This window comes from Stylophora pistillata, chromosome 8 (assembly GCF_964205215.1).
Source record: "Stylophora pistillata chromosome 8, jaStyPist1.2, whole genome shotgun sequence".
NCBI lineage: Eukaryota > Metazoa > Cnidaria > Anthozoa > Scleractinia > Pocilloporidae > Stylophora > Stylophora pistillata.
In genome coordinates, this window is record NC_142526.1 from 5,712,645 (window position 1) to 5,734,758 (window position 22,114).

General features: G+C 38.1%; 3 protein-coding genes across 9 annotated transcripts; 2 read left to right on the forward strand and 1 right to left on the reverse strand.

Moving 5' to 3' along the window:
- Nucleotides 1-217: 217 nt before the first annotated feature.
- On the forward strand, nucleotides 218-4,856 carry LOC111344987 (E3 ubiquitin-protein ligase MARCHF3-like). The gene is made up of 4 exons (XM_088731145.1): nucleotides 218-348; nucleotides 1,904-2,048; nucleotides 2,884-3,204; nucleotides 4,078-4,856. Exons 2-4 carry the CDS (start codon nucleotides 1,911-1,913, stop codon nucleotides 4,411-4,413), a joined length of 795 nt encoding a protein of 264 aa, XP_088587271.1. The 5' UTR covers nucleotides 218-348; nucleotides 1,904-1,910; the 3' UTR covers nucleotides 4,414-4,856.
- Nucleotides 4,857-5,427: 571 nt separating this feature from the next.
- LOC148724623 (uncharacterized) lies at nucleotides 5,428-9,498 on the reverse strand. Its single transcript, XM_088731081.1, has one exon. It carries the CDS (start codon nucleotides 9,466-9,468, stop codon nucleotides 6,214-6,216), a length of 3,255 nt encoding a protein of 1,084 aa, XP_088587207.1. The 5' UTR covers nucleotides 9,469-9,498; the 3' UTR covers nucleotides 5,428-6,213.
- A 177-nt stretch (nucleotides 9,499-9,675) lies between these two features.
- Nucleotides 9,676-20,436, forward strand: LOC111347628 (uncharacterized). Of its 7 annotated transcripts, none has more exons than XM_088731131.1 (11): nucleotides 9,676-9,816; nucleotides 12,225-12,318; nucleotides 12,897-13,058; nucleotides 13,783-13,862; nucleotides 14,136-14,841; nucleotides 15,517-15,666; nucleotides 15,855-16,018; nucleotides 16,830-16,900; nucleotides 17,383-17,492; nucleotides 18,413-18,732; nucleotides 19,653-20,436. In XM_088731131.1, the coding sequence occupies exons 2-8, from the start codon at nucleotides 12,276-12,278 to the stop codon at nucleotides 16,845-16,847; spliced, it is 1,323 nt and encodes a 440-aa protein (XP_088587257.1). In that variant the 5' UTR covers nucleotides 9,676-9,816; nucleotides 12,225-12,275; the 3' UTR covers nucleotides 16,848-16,900; nucleotides 17,383-17,492; nucleotides 18,413-18,732; nucleotides 19,653-20,436. The 7 variants fall into 7 exon arrangements, with proteins under 7 accessions (XP_088587257.1, XP_088587258.1, XP_088587253.1 ...); XM_088731132.1 differs by having other exon boundaries at nucleotides 18,550-18,732; XM_088731127.1 differs by lacking the exon at nucleotides 16,830-16,900 and having other exon boundaries at nucleotides 17,383-17,558.
- The last annotated feature ends 1,678 nt before the right edge of the window (nucleotides 20,437-22,114 follow it).

Consider the following 22,114-nt stretch of genomic DNA (forward strand, 5'->3'; position numbering starts at 1 on the left):
CGACTGAGCGCGAATCATTTCCTGATTGAATTTATCTTACAATTTTCATGATTTTTGGAGAGCACTTGCTTTACGTATGATTTTAAGATAGCTAATGTTTCCTTTGTTATATTTAAAATGGCATCAGTTCCCAAATCGAAATTAAGGAGCTGCTTCGAATATCGAGCAAATCCATACTCACCTCACCCCCACTTAGCTAGTTTTTGTTGACCGTTTCAAGCTGGGCACTAATTTGTAGCAAATTTGTAAGCATCTGTCCTGCTTGTAGAGAATAGTATGCTTGGTGAAGATTTTTTCCTTGTTACCCAAGTTTTCTTTACAAAGAGTTCCTGATAGTGTAGCTAAGAGGTAAGAATTATTTTAGAGCCTTTCAAGTAATGTTTTAACGTATCTCTTCTTTCAAATTGCAGCTACCAAATATTCGTTTCTCTAGATATCCCTGTTTACATATTTTTCGTCAAGATTATTCCGTGATATTTTTTCTCCAATTTTTTTCGTGGACTTGAAGACTCAAAGCTTCACTTTTCTACCAAAGGTTGTTTTGAGATCTGTTTTGACTAATAACTGGTAAATTTTTATTGAAAAATGGGGAAAGTGGAGGATCTGAGTGTCATTAACACTTGCTATCTACTGCTGCCTTTGTTTAAACGATCGCCTTGTGTCGAGAAGGAAGTTCTTTTTTATCCTTAAGCGAAGCTGCCATCGATCGATCGTCTGTGATATACGAGATAGTCACGTCCCCCCCCAAAAATGAATTACCGTTTCTCATTTTTGATAGAATTTTAGCAAAGTAACTTTTCCCTAGTTGTAATTCCTATTTATTACAGTCCAATGTTTATAAGTTGTTAATTTCTGCCAAGTGTTCAGAGGAAGACTCAGTTATTGTATTTAAATTATACCCATGTCCGTACAATTTGATTATTGATTGCCCTCGTGGAAGTTTAATATCGGATCATTGTTATGTTAAATATCTTTACAATGTTCAACTCATTCGCGTTCATATAATGAGTAAAACTCCAAAAGAAAGTTATTTTCAGCCTCATTTAAAATCGAAAGTTTTAAACAAAGACATCCACAGAGTATGGAATAGACTTACTAAAAGCTGGTTGTTTTTATTTCCTCAATTGGATCTCTGTGTTTTCAATTTGTAATTAAAAAAACCATCATTCAAAAATGTAGAGGATCTTAACTTTCTTCATCCCGTATTAAAAAAAAATTATCTTCGAAAATTTTTTATCCTTCCGGAGTCTGAAGGGGGTAACCCTGTGATGGACTGGCTTTCCAGGGGGGAGTAAAAATACTCCTAGTCGCTTCATGCCACGGAAACTCAATTGAAGTGCCAGCCCAATGGGCCACTTGGCTCAAACAGGCTTTATCTTTACCTTTTACCAGTTAGTGTTAGAATCTGGAATAGCTTGTCTTGTGAAGTGCTCCAGCTATCAAAATACAATTTTAAGAGTAAAATTCATGATTTCCTCCTCCAGAGACTCGAAAAACATGACGATTATATTGATTTGTCTACTTTAATTGCACAACTATAAGACCCCAGCTTGTTCTGTTCTCTTGCCGTATCTTAAATGTATTAATGTAGTTGTAATTTCTCTAGAATTTTGAATCTCTAGCTCTATAAATCTTTTTATTTTATAATATACCTATTAACACTGCCCGACTCGACTAGCCTTTGCTAACTGCGGACAGTGCATATTTTTTTGTAATATTGTAATATATTGTAATATATTGTAATTAAACTAAACTAAAGTAATTTAATATCTGACACCTGATAGGCCTTTTCCTTGAAATACAAATGTTTTTGGTGTTTTTGGTTTTCCTAGTTTCACAGTACATCTTTTTTTGTCTCTTTATTCTAATACAATGTCAAATTACCCTTGGGACTCCTTACAAGTATCACGATGGCAACAGTGGAAGGGACTACTGGCTTATCAGAGATGGAACAGTCCGCATCTGCATCTGTGCACAAAGTAAAAGTTGTGGCCCCATGTAACACTGATTCTGGAGCATCATCATCCAGGCTCAACGACGAACACCAGGTAGTAATCACATCACTGTTAGGTCTGATTACGCAGTAAATGATTTGGAACTGCTTGTATATAACATTAAGTCATTTCAATGTATCAACTGAGACTAAACTTGGTCAATGCCATGCAGGAATGTTCATTTCAGTTTTCTATAATTAAATCAATGAGCCAGAGTGACTAGAAGCTCTTTTCAATGACAGAGACTAGCTTGAGACTCATCCTTACTGACTATGAACATTTCACAGATTTCCACTCTATTGTGGGCCTCCAAATTTGAATTGTTTTAATTTTCTGAGATCACCTGTATATTGCAATGACATGAAGATTAACTGATAATTAAGATAAAGAATCTTATTGGTTACTCCTCATTGAGAATAAAATTTGATGCCTGAAAACCACTCAGCCACGCAAGGTCAAACTCAAGCTTAGTCTCTAGTCCCTACTTTTCAAGTGCCTCTCTTTTTTTTTTTCTTTGTTGAAAATTTAATTCAAGATGAGAGAGCATTTGGTGGTTGTTACAGAAGAATGGAAATATTTCTTTTTGTTCATAAAGTTGTATCAGCAAACCCTCTAAACAAACCATCCCACACAGCAAACATTTTTTCATGCACATTGCAATATATGTGAAGGATAATAACCACAAAAGCCTCAATTTTTTGTATTAATATAGGGGTATATCAATTTTGTCCTTTGACATTATCGAGCTCATAGTTTTCCTCAAGCTTTGCTCAAGGAACACTGTTTGCATCTTGGAACAGGTTATGTCTGCAGACAAATATCCATGCATATTTTCACAACAAATAAAGGATATTCTTTGTTTGTTTTCTCTCTTTACTATGTACCTCAGAACTCCATGGCTGGAAGACAGCAACGACAACAGCGAGTCTATAACATGATGAAAGACCTTCAGCAAAAACATTTAGCCAACATGATGCAGGGAAAAATAACTGATCAGGAAAACTCTGATCTTTTTGAGTCGCAGAGCATCTGCCGTATTTGCCACTCTTCTGGGGAAGAAGCCCTCATAACTCCGTGCTACTGTTCTGGCTCGGCAAAACATGTTCATGCATCATGTCTTTTGACATGGTTTAAAAAAGAAGTAAAGAATACTTGCGAATTGTGCCGGCATAAAGTTGATATCAAGAAAAAGGGAAAACCTTATGCTGAGGTAATTCTATCTTTTATTTTTATTTTGACAGCTGATCTCAAAGGTACCATCGTCATCATCGTTTTTGCTGTTATCATTGTCATCATCATTATTTCCACTGCCTTTGTTACCTCTTCCATACCTGTCTCCCTTGCTCCTCTACTCTCTCCTCTCCCCTTCAGTTTTAAGTTTTGTCCCTCTCTTTTCCTATGTGACTATTGGTAAATAGAGCTGATTGAAGGTGCTTGCACCCTGTGAGTCCACAGTATTTTGACCACTGTGATGACAAATATCATTGTCGATTAAAGTACAGACCACATTAAACCACTATTGATTTATCAGTGAATTTCAATGCAATTATTATGAAAATCATATATATGTGCTGCCCTTTCATGAAACCTATGAGAGCAATCCTCACAGTGATATGTAGTAGTGGAAAAAAGGCCTGAAAAAATTCAGGTCTGTATGGGATTTGAACACATGACCCTTGTAATACTGGTGCAGTACTCTACCAACTGAGCTAACAAGCCAGCTGGGAGTTGGTCAATATGTTGGTTTGTATTCAACCCATCAAAGTGATAAATCAATGAATTTCATTTGTTAAACTTCCCAGAAGTGATTAACTTGTAACCTCTCCTTATTGCATTCATTTTTATACATTTTCCAGCAAAAAGGTAATGAGAATACCTGTCAGTTCTAATATTGATCTAACATCAAATTCTCATAACTACTTTACAAAGAAATGTATAGCAGCTATAGGGGAGAATTAGCAATCAGATCTTGTAACTGAAAACAATAAAGCATCAGAAAATAGAAACCATAGATGTTATAAATATGCACTTCTAGTTAAATGAAATTTGCAAGGCTAACTTAATTTCTTTCTTTTAACCTTAGTGGCGCAGACCAGAAGATAAGCCAACCCCCATAATCTGGTTCACTGTATTTGTTGTTGGACTTTTCCTTAATGTGTTCTCCATCTCTGTGAGTGCTTCTGAACTTTGCACTTCAACAGCTTGTGTGATATTCTATGTAGTGAATGGATTTGGGATTATTCTGGATGCTGCCCTTCTATACTGCTGGTGGACAAAATGTCTTTTTTATTGGCGGAAGTGGTGTGCACTTAACCAGGAGTGGTCTATTGTAGTTGGCAATGGACAGTCTGCTCCACAGCAATGCAGCCGGGAAGAAAGGAGCAGTGGAAGAACTATACAAATTCCTCATATAGTTTGAATTGCAGTCCAATTTACCCACATGTTGTTTTGCAAACAACCAGTTTGCCAACACCCTAAGTCTTTCAGAAGTTGATCAGGTTCTGTGGAGAGAATCACTTAACCTTTTGTTATAGGTCAGCTCGATGACCTATGAGACCCATAAAAAATTTCCTGACAGAGATGTTGGCGAACTGGTCATTAGGAAACTAAATTGTAGTTAGAACTTTCAGTTACCCTTAGTTCCAGAAATTATTGAGGTCAGGGTTCAAAGTGGAACTGCAGCTATTTTATAGCAATGGATGTGCAAGCTCTCTTATCAAAATTAATATATTGTATCATAGGTATTAAGTTTAAAAGTCATGAAAACTGTAAGTAAGCCGCAGATGCACATGTATATGTATATGGGGTATTGAGTGTTTGTTAACTTGTAAAAGAAACTGGATTAAAAATAGGGTGAAGCAATTTCCAACTATGTGTTAATCCTTTAACTCCCACAAGTAACCAAGACAGAATTTCTCCTTACATTATCAGTATAATATCAAGCAGACAAGCGATGAGAATAAAGAAAACTATTGATTAGGGGATTATTAGTTTCTCCAATTCCCAATTCTTTATACTCAACGTGTGCAATCATGAAAATTTTGGCCAAAATTTTGAATAAATAGTCAGGCACTTTTATTCCAGGGATTGTTGAATTGAAGCAGAGTGTGGAACTTGGTCCAGTTTGAATGATAGGGTTGGAATAATCATGAATTTCAATCTGGGATTGGGAAACGCTGACTTTAAGGAGGGTCCTATCCCTGCTGAAGAGAAGGTACTGCCAAGAAGAGCTTCTACAGAGGACTTAAGCCAAGTTTCTCAGATACTATAGGTTATTTCTACTTTTGTTTAAAATTGAAAAGGCATCCCCCTTTCCTCTCCCATTGCCTCCTTTGACCAATTTCTTTCTGTTGCAAAAGTTAGTGTAAAGCTCTCTACTCTGTCTGGTATGTCTAAGCATAGGCTGGAGCTAAATTGACTACAACACAAAATATAAATCTACTTACATGATTTATTCAACATTCATTTGATAACCTGAGGAATTCTAACCCCATCTACAAATCCTAGTCACAAAAATCTCAACTGTTATAAAGTCTTGAACAAGTGTAACGTATATTTGATCTACATATTAATTAATGAGGACGAGAGGGATCATTACAGTTTGTACACTACCGAAGAAGATAGAACTTTGAAAAGCAACAAGTTTACGTATCTATGATTTGGTTACAATTTTCATTGGCAGACAGCACGAGACTATTTCAACCGGATTGCCTTGATTGAAAAGAAGAAAAACGAACTCTAAAAGAAAAATTTTAGTCTAGTAAGCAATCTGTGCTTTATTTACTCATATGATCCGCGTATGATCTCCAGAAATACTTCATTAACCTCAGCGGGAGACTATTCCCTGTTACAGACACAAGCTGATCAAAACATACAGAAGCATGCAGGAAATTAGGATCGAAACTGACCAATCATAAAACGAGAAAGTTTCCTGAGAGGTCCGAGGTTTGTTTGATCTCTCTGCAGTAAGCTTTGTGTTTTTACTTCATTGTCATTGGTTCGACATCCTTTGCTCTCAATAAACATCTTCATTGGTTCATTTTTTTTCATTTCGATCCGGTTCAAATAATCTAGTTGCACTGAGCACATAACAGTATTGGTTTTCTCTCTTTCACGTTTTAAGTTGTTGGGTTGTAGCGTCACTGAGCTGGTAACCTCACATTTTAAAAATTGTGAGTTAATATAATTTTTTTCTTACTTTTATCAATTGTTTGTGAAATTAGTGATCCTCTACATCAATGATACAGTCAGACTGACTCTTGCGAGGTAAATTAATTAGGAATTGTTTATCTGTTTCTGTGATGTTATCGCCGTAGAGTAGTAACGCGCGTAGCTGACAGTTTTCGTTGTTGATGGCGTCAGCCAAGTGTTGTGCTCCTTTGTCTGTGATGTTATTGTACATGAGGTATAACGTGCTTAGCTGACAGTTTTCGTTGCTGATGGCTTCAGCCAAGTGCTGTGCTCCTTTGTCTGTGATGTTATTGCGGTTGAGGAATAACAAGCGTAGCTGACAGTTTTCGTTGCTGATGGCTTCAGCCAAGTGCTGTGCTCCTTTGTCTGTGATGTTATTGTGGTCGAGGTGTAACGTGCGTAGCTGACAGTTTTCGTTGCTGATGGCTTCAGCCAAGTGTTGTGCTCCTTTGTCTGTGATGTTATTGTGTGTGAGGTGTAACGTGCGTAGCTGACAGTTTTCGTTGCTGATGGCTTCAGCCAAGTGTTGTGCTCCTTTGTCTGTGATGTTATTGTGTGTGAGGTCTAACGTGCGTAGCTGACAGTTGTTGTCTCTGATGGCGTCAGCTAAATACTTTGCTCCTTCATCTGTCAATTGATTTCTTGCGAGGTTTAACCAGCTCAGTTGAGAATTCCTACATTTTAACAATTTACAAATCTCTAAACAGCCCAAAGGGCCAATGTTATTGCTCATCAATTCTAAATGTGAAATGTTTTTACCTTTATTCTCAATTACAGTAACTAATGAAGGACAATCAACAGCTGTGAGTTGACAATAAATAAAATTTACAAAATTAAAGTTAATTTGTTGAAGTTTTCTTTGAACTGTTTCCTTCATCTCATTATTTTCACTACAACATTTAAATAATGTCACTGCTAAATGTTTTTTATCTTTAGTCGGCCAGCAGGTGACTTTCCTTGGCTCCATATTCTCTGGCCACTCTTCCTTGTAGCCTTCGCTTTCTTTCTCTTCAGTTTCCACAGGAAGAAGGTCTGTGATAATTTCGCTCGGTAGTTTTTCTTTATCGTTCATTAGTCCTGCTAGAAATTGCAAAACTAATTCCCATTTGCCGTCCTTGATGTTCTCAGAAACAAAGTTCCTTAATTCTGTTTCACCCATATTCGCCAGGTGCCTGGCAGCGAAAAACTCTTGCATTGTTAAATGAATAAAACAGAATTGTTCCTCGCATTTAAACTCGCTTGTTCGTTGGTCAGGCAGGCGGTGAAAGAGCTCGCTGTCCTCCATTCCGCGTACTTCGCTTTCCCCAAAAATCAGCTTTCCCTCTTTAATTCCTTGAAATGCAATTTCTTCTAGTTTCTTAAATTTCTTTTTTACCACTGGGGGTAAATCGTCCGCTTCAAAGTCTTTACGAGTGAAATTCTTACCGCGGAATTCCTCGTTGTGTCTCAAATAGAAAATTTTTACTGCTTTCTTGTAAATATCTGTTAGTTTTGTTGGTAGGCGAAGATTCCTAGAACTGTAGAAGCTCAGCATATGAAGTAGAGTTGAGCAAATGATGAAGCAACTCGCAGGAATGTAGCATAGAGAGAGAATGTTCCTGTTGCCGTCGATGTGTCGCCATAGCGTTTCTCCCGTATCCGTCTCTTTTTTAGCATGCGTGTCTTTATCAGCATGCGTGTCTTCTTCAGCAAAGTTTTTTACGTACGCTTTGACTTGTTCGGATGAGAAGCCGATGATCTCGTAAACTTTGTCAAAAGAAATCTTTTCGATGCATGACAACGCCGTAGGTCTTGTAGTTGTCAAAACAGCGGCTCCGCCGAGGAATTTCCCAGTCGCAAGCTTCTCATAAAGAGCGAAGAGGGGCATCTTCTCGTCCACGCGTGATGTGAATTGAGGATCGAAACTTTCCTCGCCAATCTTTGAGTTGTGTTTAAATTCATCGACTCCATCGAAAATAATGAGAAATCTTTGGGGGTTCTCAAGCATGTAACTCCAGACTTCGTCATCCATGTGATCTGAGGGGGAATGTTCTGACGAAGTGAGCAGTTCCCTTAGGCTAAGGTGGTTTCCCCCGTTAAACCTCCTGAATTTGATGAAGAAAACAGCATCAAAAATGATTTTAGCAGCAGACGATTCATGGAATATTTTGTTCAATGCCCAGTCTCTCAGAAATTTGGTAGAGTAAAGTGTTTTTCCGATTCCGGGACGACCAACAATCAAAACCTTTTTGTTTTTGTGGTTAAGAATATCCGCCGGCCCTCTAGGTGTTGTGTTTTTCTCACCCGATCTGGCGTAGGCTTCCAGTTTCTCCCGTCTGTTTCCAGTGAAGTCATATGTAGCTCTATTTGGAACAACGACAAGGTTGGTGTATATCCGGTCCAGAGTTAAATGTTTAGGTGGCTGTCCTTCGCCGGGAGTACTTGGAAAAGGTGATCGGAGTTGTGGAGGTCGATGAGTGTCTTTTTTAATTTTTTCCTTCGTATTCTCGATAAATTTCGAAAGCCGTCGTTTTCCATGGAAGGGATTTAGGTAATCTTTGACAAACTTGGAATTTTTCATAAAACTTTTATCTCGGCATGCTCGTCCAAAAATAACCAAGGCTTCTATCGCAATGACAATGAGAAAAAATGAGTTCATCCCGAAAAGAGCCTTCATCCAGTAGTTCTTCCTGGTTGCTCGTTGATTATGACATTCGTGTAAAATTGATGTGGAGTTTTGAATGACGTCGGTAGAATTCCGTGCCTGATTCCCTCCAGGGGTTAGATAACAAGAAAAGCTCGAGGGAAAGACCAGGGGATAAAGAACTTGAGTTTGTATCACCATAAAGAGAAGTCTGAACACCAACCTCGCGAAGAGTTGACCAAGGTAATAGGAAAATAGCTCTTTTCCGCCGAAAAATGCGTTTTCTTGGTCGCCCGAGTGTGCTTCGGGATCACCGTCGTTACGAGCGCTTGACAGGTTAACATCGACAATAGGGCTTACTATTGTGGAGTAAATACCGCACACCAATCCAATGAAGAAGAAGTTAAGGACTACAAATATGTAGATGGGAACACTGTATTTGTTGTATTGCCCCTCGTACAGCTCGAAACAATTTCCACGGACAAGGCTGGTGTATTCACTTTTAGCCCCGCCACAGTGGAAATCAAACCGAGATTCGCTGTTTTCTGTATCTCCATAAATTCCGAGGCAGATTGCACCGATTGCGAACCAACCGATTAATATGACATAGCTGACTTTGTGAAATGTTTTTGGCGTAAGCAATTCCTTTAGATAATCCATCGTTAGCGTTTGTATTTCGCTGTTTTCGACTCGATGAAAATCACTTCAGATCTCAAGTTGAAACAATATAGGGAAAATTCGTAGAACGCTTTTGTACATGCTACCAAGACGCATGTAGTTATTTTACTTTCTGTGGACCACGAGGTCTCAAGTTGAGGCAAGAGAAAGAATTCGTGTAACTCGTTTTTAAATGGTAATGAGACGCGTGTAGTTATTTTACATTCTGCGGAGCACGAGGTCTCAAGTTGAAACAATGGAGTGAACTCGTGCGTGAAGCCAGGTGGTGTGCTTACTCTACCGTATTTCCAACATGGCGGAAGACTCTGCCGACACAAGCGAGTTTTCAGGGTGAGTTTGTCTCTTGGTTTCTTTGATATCACGTTTAGTTTGGGGGCCCAAAAGTGTACTGTTCTTTCGTTTTAGATCTTATAAATCATTTATCGCTCTCGAAGCTACTATCTGCGAGACTTTACGGCGAAAAATTTTGTCATTTTTCGAGCAACGTACAATTTGCTACCCTGGCTCCAGAGGTTTCTCTTTTTCTCTCCTTTTTCCTCCCTGTTTACAATCATTTCGAGCTGCGAAGCAGCAAGATTCACCGAGCTGCGTAGCAGCCCGAAAGGATCATAAACAGGGAGAAAAAGAGAAACCTCTGGAGCCAGGGTAACAATTGCATATTTTTTGGTGTTTCGAGAAGGTGCAGAATTTTAGGCTTTACCTCGGTGTAAAAACCTCACAACTGACGTCACCAAAATTAAGGCACCGACATCGTTTGATCGCTAGAACGATAGATCGCTGGATGGATAGAACCAAAGATCGATGGATCAATAGATCGATAGAGCGGTAGATCGCTGGTTCAATGGATCGTTAGACCGATAGAGCGGTGGATCGCTGGATCAATAGAGCGGTAGATCGCTGGATCGATGGATCATTAGATCGTTAGAGCGGTAGATCGTTAGATCGATGGATCAATGGATCGATAGAGCGGTGGATCGATAGAGCGGTAGATCGCTGGATCGATGGATCAATAGATCGCTGAGAAGCTAGATCGCTAAATAAGCCAGTGTGTGATGGAAATAGATCGATGGATCGATGGATGATAAGATTTAAATGATTAGTTTATCGTTGCTTCATTGTAAGTGATAAAAAATCCAAAAACAAAATAAAAAACTTTAGTTTGATCCCTCAAAGTTTACGTAATGTATTCTTCTTTACTTTCGATACCTTGACAATCCTGGGACGAGACTTTTCGTTAACTGATTAACTTTATTATTTCCTTTTATGTAATGTTATTGCTACCTTTTCGCGCAGATTTCAACCTGGTCTAAGCTGTTCATGACGGCACTCGAAGTCCTTGTCCTTCTGCGAGTTGTTTTTGCAACGTTTTGATTTTTAATATGAGTTCTTTCGCTGAGATGCAATCTGTCGCTGATTTAGAGTCAAAATTGGCAGACAACAAGATTCCCTGGGATGAGATAGCCCCTCGAAATATCCAAGGCTGGCTAGATATATTCGCCAAAAAATGTAACTGTGGATCCCACAACAAGATATCTGGTACCAGAAAAGCGTTGGGGGAGGCACCAACCGCATTCCTGACAAGTGTTCCGCGAGGAATTGCACGAAGAGACCCACTTGAGAAGCGGATTACTTGTCCATTGCTATTTTCAATAACAAGCCGAATAAATTCTTTTGTTTCCTTATTTAACTTAACCAAGGAACTCCCAGGTGTAAAACAAGATAAGAAAAATAGTGAAAACCATAGCTTTAAGAATTTGGCCACTATAAAAATCAAAAGGTTGCAAAAACAACTTGCAAAAGGACAAGGAGTTCGTGAACAGCTTAGACCAGGTTGAAATCCACGCGAAAGGGCAGCAATAACATTAGATAAAAGGAAATAATAAAGTTAATCAGTTAACGAAAAGTCCCAGGATTGTCAAGGTATCGAAAGTAAAGAAGAATACATTACGTAAACTTTGAGGGATCAAAGTAAAGTTTTTTATGTTGTTTTTGGATTTTTTATCACTTACAATGAAGCAACAATAAACTAATTATGTAGATCTTACTATCCATCGATCCAACTATCTATTTCCATCACACACAGGCCTATTTAGTGTCGTCACGCAACGCTTCTTAGCGATCTATTGATCCATCGATCCAGCGATCTACTGCTCTATCGATCTAACGATCCATTGATCCAGCGATCTATTGATACATCGATCCAGTGATTTACCACTCTGTCGATCTTTTGATCCAGCGATCCACTGCTCTATCAGTCTAACGATCCATCGATCCAGCGATCTACTGCTCTATTGATCTAATGATCTATTGAGCCATCGATATTTGGTTCTATCCATCCAGCGATCTATCATTCTAATAATAATCATTCTAGCAATCTAACGATGTCGGTGCCTTAATTTTGGTGACGTCAGTTGTGAGGTTTTCACACCGAGGCAAAGCCGAATTTTAGCTCATCGTGGCTTTCAGCTACTGGTGCTAAGCTAAACCACTTTTTAAATTGAAAGCGACTTAGTTTATAAGTACGGCAAGCATAATGCACCAGTGAACACCAGTCGATTTAAGCAGCTGTGATGGAACTAAAAACCGTGTTTTCCTCGCTGTTACCGACTGAGTAGGAAGGTGCGACATCCATTGTCAGTTAAGCTCCTCTCGTTTTCGTCTTGTAAAATTCAGTTATAACAAGTTTTTTTCATGTATAACATTTATCTGAGAAACGTTTATTATGTTTCTTCTTTTAGGGCTAGGAGAACTTTATTTACGAACACAGCTCCACCAAAGTGAAGCGAAGAATGTCAGAAGACGCAGCGGTTTATAGAAGAAACGAGAGCACTGGTAGCTTATATTTGTTTTTAGTATAATTTCGGAGCTGAGCAAAGAGTTTCCAGCAATCTGATTGGTCGAGCGGTTCCTTATATGACGCTATATAAACCGCTCCGCGTGGTTTATATAAAATGTTCAACTAAAATGTTAATAAAAGTTACTAAATTGTTATTATTTTCGAGATTTCTCAGTTGTTCAGCTCTGAAATTATACTAAAACAATTATTCGCCTCAGGTTCAGTGAATATTGTCGAATAATCCCCCCGACTTTGTCTCGGGGATTATTCGACAATATTCACCTCGCCTTTGGCAAATAATTGTTAAATATAGTACAGAGTCTGCTTCGGAGGATTTGCCAACAGCTAAATGTCCATCATTCTGGAATGCCTGTGCAGTGGCCATTTCGGAAACTACAGGGTGTCCAAAGAGGAGCGGTAAATATTAAATTTTGTGTATCAAGTGTTGAAAATTGTCATTAATTTATTGTTTGAAAGGTGGCGGTTTTCATGAACATACATGTAATCCCTTACCTTTATTAACATGAATGTAATATAACTTGCTTATTTTTGGTTTTGTAAATTTATATTTCAGGAGAATCGTGTAGAACCAGAGTGCTGAAACATCTCAGTAGAGAGTTTCCCACACTGTCTCAAGCAGAGGAGCACTTCGAAGTGGACTATTTTTCAGAGGATCCTTTGATATCCATATCAACAGAACCTGCCTCTAGTTCACCAATTGCTACTCCCAAGTGTGGTAATCGTTTTTGTAGAAATGCAGATCTTGATTCATTGTCTCCATTATTCTTTAGTCCACATGGAAAAGGCATAGGGGAAAGATCCAATACAACTGTTGGAGATGTTATTGTGGAAGTGTGCACTCTATTCAGGAGTATGTCATTGAGATTGAAAAGGCAACTTGAGACTTATTTGTTCAGACAGTTAATAAGGAACAATGTTAGTGATGTTGGCTTCCTAAAATTTGTTGGAAAAGACTTTCTGGATATTTCTGTACAAGCTATGCAGAAGTTGTACTTTGCTGGCAAAAACAACTTGGTGTATCTGTTGTCTCAGTGTTTTCAGGCACCTAAAGATGAGCCTAAGAGTGCCACTGCCACAAGACTTCCCTTGGACAGGATGCCATTTGGTTTTCTAGACTACAACATCCATTTCTTTGCCACTGACACAAATGTTTGCCTTGGTACCGAGCCCCATTATGCTAGGTGGTTGGAGACAATGTATGCTCCCTTGGGCCACAAAATGTGAAATTTTATTGATGTCTTGAACACTCTTCAGAGCTCTTTTGCCAAAACAAAGGATAACCAATATTTAATATTATTAAAATTGTTATTGTTATTATTATTGTTTTTGTTTCAGAAATATTGTATCAATTGTAAATACAATTTTTATTACTTTTTCTTTAATTTAAACAAATTGTTAATATTATTATTATCATTATTTCTGTTTCAAATGGGCCAAAGTCAATGTTGCCAGCCTTGGTATTTGCCAGATTCAGAACAGGATTAAAGCAAGTGGCTTCTCTCGTGACTCGAACATTCAGGTTAGTCTCATGCAATACAATTAACCTGCTTTTTCTGTAATACTTTCAATCTAAAATGTTCTGTTTTCTTTTCATGAGATGAGATATTTAAATGACAGAGTGTATAAATCACCAGGTACCAAAACACCAGCTGTTTTAGGTGCTAGGCACCAGTTTGAACAGTTTTATTCCACCTTTTAAATAAGTAGTTCGAATAGTCTTGTTATCAAATTTTTAAAAAAAATGTTTGCATACTTTACTTCAAAAATAAACTGGTTTTTTTATTTGTTTTAGCTCACACTTCTAAAGGAAGCAAAAACTGCAAATTCATTTGGCTGTTGGTGGATAAAGGCTGACCCTTGTGATGTCAGGAAAGGCTTGAGAGAGTCACTTCAATCTGAATGGAATGGAGATGAAGACCTCGGCGATGGAACTCTTCAGAGGCTCCACACTGAATACACGAGGCATCATCAATTTATCACAGGACTTGGCCTAAAAGAAAGAGAAGGAGTTCTCCCTAATGACCTTGACATCTTGTTGGGAAACTTTGAAGCTGATAAGAAATTTTTAAAAGAAGGGATGGAGAAAGTTAGGAAAGAAAAGAGAGCCAAACAGAAATCCTCAGAGTCAGTGATGATGACTCTGGCTTGGGACCTTCACGGGTTTGAAGAATTGTTGTCGCAGTGTGTGAACTTTACAGAAGTGGTTTGTCAACTAAAAGGAATGCTTAGTCTGCCAAGATCAAGCCATAGAAACATCAAAGCAGCAGTTTCCACGCTGCGCAATAAGCTGCTGAACTATGTCAAGAATCTTTGTGGAAAGAAGAGAATAGCTGCCACACATCTGTTTGTTTTTATGATTGCTGGTGAGTCCTGCAACATGAAACCATATGCTGTCCTTGTGAGAGTCCTTCCATTCAAGTCTGTCATAGACAAGAAAGCTAGAGAATTAGAAGGAGAACTCCGAAATGCCATGACATCGATGGCAATGCCAGTTGTTGGTAAGATGTGCATGAATAGTACATGTAGTTACTCCAAATTATTTGTTTGTATCAGCTTACTTCCTTATGTAAGGTCGTAGTATACATGTGTTGCTTCATTTTGTGAACTGTGTAATTTGTTAATTAATTTGTGGCATGGTTAGAAAATTGTCAAAAGTTAACACATGAATAATAATGAAGAAAATGAAGCCTTGGAGCCAAATGGCTCATGGCTGCCGGAGCTTATCCTGGTTTCTGTATCATGAAGTGCCAAAGAATATTCCTAATCCCGGTAGATGGGATGCTAGTGCATGGCAGGTCACTCCCCACATTTTGTTAGCTTTACCCGACAATTTGACAGTACCCATTTATATGCCTTGGTGGACAGAGGCACTGTTACAGTAAAGTGTCTTGCACAAGAACACAACAGTGTCCCTGGCCAGGGCTTGAACCTGGACCACTTGTTCTGGGAATGAGCGCACTAATCATGGGGGCACGGTGCCTTCCCAAAAGACTTAAAATTGCATCTATCAAGTCAATCAATCTAACATGGGCATTGTCTCTTTTATAAGGTTTTTCATTAGTCCAATTCCCTTTTCTCAAGTCTTGGATCATAAACTCGTGCACAATGATCACTGTTGCTATTTTTTGGTTTGTCAATTTTCTTTATCCAGTATAATAATTTTCCTTCACCAGGATTTGTAACTGATGGAGAATTCAGTTCACTTCGTACCATGGGAAATTCCAGACCCATTTCCATTATCCAACTTATCAGTGATGCAAGAGCTGAGACCCGTTCCATGCCCTCTCGCCGCATAGAAAGTTACTTGATTTTAGGCAGAGATGGTGCGTTATCTATTTTGTCATATCATAAACTTATTGTACATGTGCACTCTTAAAATCCATGTAGTCCTAATTTGCATAGAATTCACTGCTTAAGTTTGTAGTACCAATCATTAGTAGGATCATACATAGCCAGTAGTGTATCAGGATTGTTCCTTCATTTACATACATATACTTTTTGTCCTTTTAAGGAAATCCCATTGCCCATCATCCTTCTATTCCCCTGGAAGATGTGCTATGGCTCCATGATGTGATAAACAGTGGTGTTTTCGAAGATGCTATTTTCGAACATGCTATTTACCTCCTGCAGCGCTGGTTCTTCTGCATAGTCATGATCCACATTCCTGGATGCCAGGTGTGTGTTTAAGTATCATTTTAAACTTTTTAGATATTTAAGCCATGTTATGACCATCTTGCAGAGTTATAACATTTCGCTTCGTATTATTTTACCTTGACTTATTTGAAAACACAATTTTTATTCTAAGCACCAAAGATGTGATATTAAACCAAAAAGGAGGAAGATAGTTACCCACTGCATGAATCAACAGGAATTGCAAATTAGAAACTATACTCTTTTTTAATCATTTTGTTACTTAGCTTTTGAACTTTTTGTAAAAAACTTTTGGCATATGCTATCAGTTTATGCACAATGATATGAGATTGAGTAAGTGGGACCCAAGGTACTGGTATCTGGACTAGAGTAGAATTTCAATAATCCTGTTTATAATGTTTTTATCATTTTTTTTCACCATTCATGCAAAAAATCAGTTATTTTGGCACATTTACTTTGTTTCAAAAATTAGGACTATTTTATGAAAGTTAAGTTTGGAAAGTCTGGCTAAAATTTGTCATTTTCATAGATGTTATCATGTTCTTTGGTAAAATTGAAGAAGACCTCCCCAAAGTATCTGTCGGCCAACTGTCCGCCAACTGTTCACCGATAGATAACCAACAGCTCACCGACAGTTGGCCGACATAATTGGGAAAACTGTCGGCCAACTTTTGGGCGACTGTTGGCCATCTGTTGGTCGTTCGTCGACTGACAGTGGGCCAACAGATATTTTGGAGAGCTGTTCTTCAATGTTACCATTTTTTTTTTTTTATCCATCATGATTAAAGATTGGGAATTGTCAATTAGCTAAGTTCTGACACCTCCATGTTTGTAGACCGATGTTTCTGGTTAAAGTTCAAATTATCAGAGTAAATATGAGGCCAAAGAAAAGTCAAATTAATTCAAGTGAGTGGGAAGTGTGAGTTGAACGAGTTTGGGTTATAATTTAATTCTAGTTCCAGTTTGTGAGAGTTGTGTGAGGTGCAGTGGCCTCATGATTAGTGATCTCAACTCCAGATAAAGTGGTCTGTGTTAAAGCCCTGGCTGCATGGGGACATTGTGTTGTGATCTTAGGCAAGACACTTTACTCTCACAGTGCCTCTCTTCGCCTACAGTGGGAGAATAAATAAGTACTGAGTGGGGGTAACCCTGCAACAGACTAGCATTACATCCAGGGGGGAGTAGAAATACTCCCAGTTACTTCATGCTACACAAACGGGATTTAAGCGCTGGCGGGATGGGCCATTTGGCTCATAAACAGGCTTTACCTTTTACTAGTCAAATATCTGACACCTGATGGGCCTTTTCCTTGAATACAAATATCTATGGTGTTCTTGGTTTCCCTAGTTTCACAATAAATCTTTTATTTGTTACTTTCTCTAATGCAGTGTTTAATTACTCTAACTTGTGGCTCCTTAAAAGTATCACCATGGCGACAGTGGAAGGAACTACTGGCACATTAGAGATAGAGCAGTCAGCATCTGCCCCAGTGCACAAAGTAAGTTGTGGTCCCATGAACACTGATTCTGAAGCATCATCATCCAGGCTCAGTGACAAACACCAGGTAGTTATCAGTTCACTGTCACATCTGATTATACAGTAAATGATTTAGAACTGCATGTGGATAATATGTGATCATTTGAGTTTATCAACTGAGATTAACCATGGTTGATGGCTTGCAAGAATGTTTGTTACAGTTTTCTATAATAAGATCGCTGAACCAGAGCAGACTGAGGCGCCAAAAGCTCTTTTCAATGCCAGAGACTAGCTTGAGACTCGTCCTTATTGAGTAAAAACATTTTACAGACTTACAGTTTATTGTGGGGCTCCAAATTGGAAAAGATTTAATTTTCTGAGATCACCTGTGTATTAATGCATTGACATAAAGATTAACTGGTAGTTAAGATAAAAAAATGTTATTGGTGAGGCCTTATTTAAAAAATGATTTGATGCCTGAAAACCCCTCTGAGCCTTGCAAGGTCGAATTCTTGAGCTGAGTCTACAGTCCCTAGTTTTTTTGAGCACCTCTTTTTTTTTCTTTCTTGAAAATTTAATTCAAGATGAGAGAGCAATTTGTAATTGTTACAGAAATACGGAAATATTTTATTTGTTCATGAATTCGTAACAGAGAATACTCAAAAGAAAACATTCCCCACAGCAAACAGTAAGCTGTTTGCAAACATTTTTTTCATTTACATTACAATATATTTGAAGGATAATAAACACAAAAGCCTCAATTTTGTGAAAAAAAATATGCCGGTATATTTGTCCATGGACATAACTAAGCTCACAGTTCTCTCAAGCTTTGCACTTGTAAAACTGTTTGCATTAATTTTGGAACAGACAAATATCTGTGCATATTTCACACCAAATAAAGAAAATTCTTTATTTATTTTCTCGCTTCATCTTGTACCTTAGAACTCCATCACCAGAAGAAAGTAACGACAACAGCGAGTCTACAAAATGCTGAAAGACCTTTGGCAGAAGCATTTTGCCATTTTGTGATGTAGTGCAAAATAACTGATTAGGAAAATTCTGATCTTTCTGAGTCGCAGAACATCTGTCGTATTTGCCACTCTTCTGGGAAAGAAGCCTTAACTCCACTACTATTCTGGCTCAGCAAAACATGTTCTTGCATCCTGTCTACTTAAACATGGTTTAAAAAAGAAGTGAAGAATAGTTTTGAATTGTGCCGGCATAAAGTTGATATCAAGAAAAAGGGAAAACGTTATCCTGAGGTAATTCTTATTTCCAGGCTCTTTTCTACTGAGCTACATTTTTTCCAGTTTATATCATTTTACCATGATCAACATTTTTGTTTTCACTGTCAAAATCGTTCTCCTCTTTGTCACCGTCATCATCATTGCTTTCATCATCATTATTTTCACCACGTATTCCATGCCCTGCCTGCCTTTCTTCTTTACTCTCTTCTCCTTCCCCCTTACCATTTGAACTTTTATCCCTCTCTTTTCCTATGTGCCTGTTGGTAAATAGAGCTGGTTGAAGGTGTTTGCACCTTGTGATTCCACAGCATTTTGGCCACTGTGATGATGAATATCATTGTTGATTTGAGTACAGACTACACTAAACCACTGTTGATTTATCAGTGAATTTGAATATATGAAAATCATATATGTGTACAGCCATTTCATGAAACCTATGTGAGTGATCCTCGCAGTAATATGTAGTAGTGGAAATAAGGCCTGAAAAAAATTCAGGTCTGTACAGGATATGAACACCTGACCCCTGCAATACTGGTGCAGTACTCTACCAACTGAGCTACAGTGTAATGAGCCAACTGGGAGCTGGTCAATATGTTGGTTTGTATTAAACCCATCAAAGTGATAAATCAGTGAGTTTCATTATTTTGTTAAACTTCCCAGAAGTGATTAAGTTGTAACCTCTCCTTTTTGCATCCATACATTTTCTAGCAAAAAGGTAATGAGAATACCTATCAGTTTTAATGTTGATCTAGCATCAAATTCTCGTAACTACTTTACAAGGAAATGTATAGCAGCTAGATGGGAAAATTGGCAATCAGATCTTGGAATTGAAGGAAATAAAGCCTCAGAAAATAGAAACCATACATGTTACAAATATGCACTTCTCATTAAAAGAAATTTGCAAGGCTAACTTACTTTCTTTCCTTTAACCTTAGTGGCACAGACCAGAAGACAAGCCAACCCCCATAATCTGGTTCACTGTATTTGTTGTTGGACTTTTCCTCAATGTGTTCTCCATCTCTGTAAGTGCTTCTGAACTTTGCACTTCAACAGTTTGTGTGATATTCTACGTAGTGAATGGATTTGTGATGCTCTTCTATACTGCTGGTGGACAAAATGTCTTTTTTATTGGCGGAAGTGGTGTGCACTTAACCAGGAGTGGTCTATTGTAGTTGGCAATGGGCAGTCTGCTCCGCAGCGATGCAGCAAGGAAGAAAGAAGCAGTGGAAGAACTATACAAATTCCTCACATAGTTTGAATTGTGGTCCTATTCACCCACAAGTTGTTTTGCAAACAACCAGTTTGCTAACACCTCAAGTCTTTTAGAAGTTGATCAGGTTCTGTGGATAGAATCACTTAACCTTTTGTTGTATGTGAGCTTAATGACCTAAGAGACCTAGAAAAACTTTTCTGACAGAGATGTTGGCAAGAAGACCCAAGATGTTGGTGAACTGGTCATTAGGAGACTAAATTGTAGTTGAAACCTTCAGTTACCCATAGTTCCAGAAGTTGTTGAGGTCAGGGTGTCAAAGGGAAACTGCAGCTATTTGATAGCCAAGCTCTCTTATCCAAATTAAAATATTGTATCATGGGTATTAAGTTTGAAAGTCATGAAAATTGCAAGTAAGCCCCAGATGCACATGTTTATGTACACAGGGTATTGAGTGTTTGTTAACTTGTAAAAGAAACTGGATTAAAATAGGGTGAAGCAATTTCCAACTCTGTGTTAATCCTTTAACTGCCATGATGGTGAGTGACCAAGACAGAATTTCTCCTTACATTATCAGTATAATATCAAGCAGATAAGTGATGAGAGTAAAGAAAACTATTGATTAGGGGATTATTAGTTTCTCCAATTCCAAATTCTCTATACTTAACGTGTGCAATCATGAAACTTTTGGCCAAAATTTTGAATATTCAGGCACTTTTTTCCAGGAATTGTTGCATAGAGACAGGGTATGGAATTTGGTCCAGTTTGAATGATAGGGTTGGAATAATCATGAATTTCAATCTGCAATTGGGAAAGGTTCACTTTAAAGAGGGTCCTATCCCTGCTGAAGAGAAAGGACTACCAAGAAGAGCTTCTACAGAGGACTTGAGGCAGCCTTCTCAGATAACTTATTTCTACTTTTGTTTGAGTTTGAAAAGGCATGCCCCCTTCCTCTTCCATCGCTTCCCTTTGGCCAATTTTTTTCTGTTTCAAAAGTCAGTGTAAAGCTCTCTCCTCGGTCTGGTTTGTCTAAGCATAGGCTGGGGCTTAATTGACTACAACACAAAGTATAAATCTGCTGACATGATTTATTCAACATTCATTTGATAAACCAAGAACTCTAGCCCTATCTACAAATACTAGTCAAAAAATCTCAACTGCTATACTATAAAGTCTTGAACAAATGTAAATATAGTGGTATCTTATATTTGATATGCAGATTAATATTAATGAAGATGAGAGTATTATCACAGTGTATACACTACTGAAGATGCAACTTTAGATTAGATCATGGTAATACTAGCAGGCAGGCCCTCATTATGTAAAAAAGTACACTGGTATTCACAACAACTGAACAAACCGGAAAATTGTTGTGTTAGTATGAATGATAGGTCCACTAATCTACTGAAAAAGGGTCTTGTGGTTTTTGAAAAGCAAGAGGTTTACGTCTCTATAACTTGGTGACAATTTCATTGGCAGAAAGTACGAGACTATTTGAACCGGAATGCTTTGATTACAAAAAACGAACTCATAAAGAAAACTTTAAGTCCAGCAAGAACTCTGTGCTTTATTTACTCATCTGATCCGCTTAGATTTCCAGAAGAACTTCAATAAACTCATCAGAAAACCATTCCTTATAACAGACCTAAGCTGATCAAAACATTCAGAAGCATGGAGTAAATTAGGATGAGTTAAAAAGTATATAATATACCTCTTATTTCTTGTCTCAGCCATACGCCTCATCAGAATGACTACATCATTGGTACCCAGTCACTCCAAACTCGGAAACAAAAGAGAAAAACAAAAAACTCATCGTTCCTTTTCTATCTTTTAAGGCAGCACCGCAAAGTGCAGTGAATGTGTCACGAAATTTTGTTTACGAGCGAAGCAACTGACCCATTTCCTCTAACTGATCGCTCAGTTTTCCTTAGGCGTTACTCTTGCCTTTCTACAATTCCGACGAACATTTCTGCAACTGTTTCACTAAGAGAGCAATTTTTATGATTTCAGAAAGTAGCCAACATGCTGGACACTCTATCACTTGCCCTAGTCTCCTGTTTAATTCACGTATTCCGAAAACACGAGCCTTTTTGGTACGGGGATACAGGTATGGACAGCGGTGAGAAAAATAGTTTAGATCAGTGCCTTGAAAATGAGATCGAGAAATCAAGGTGAGAACTTAGCGGA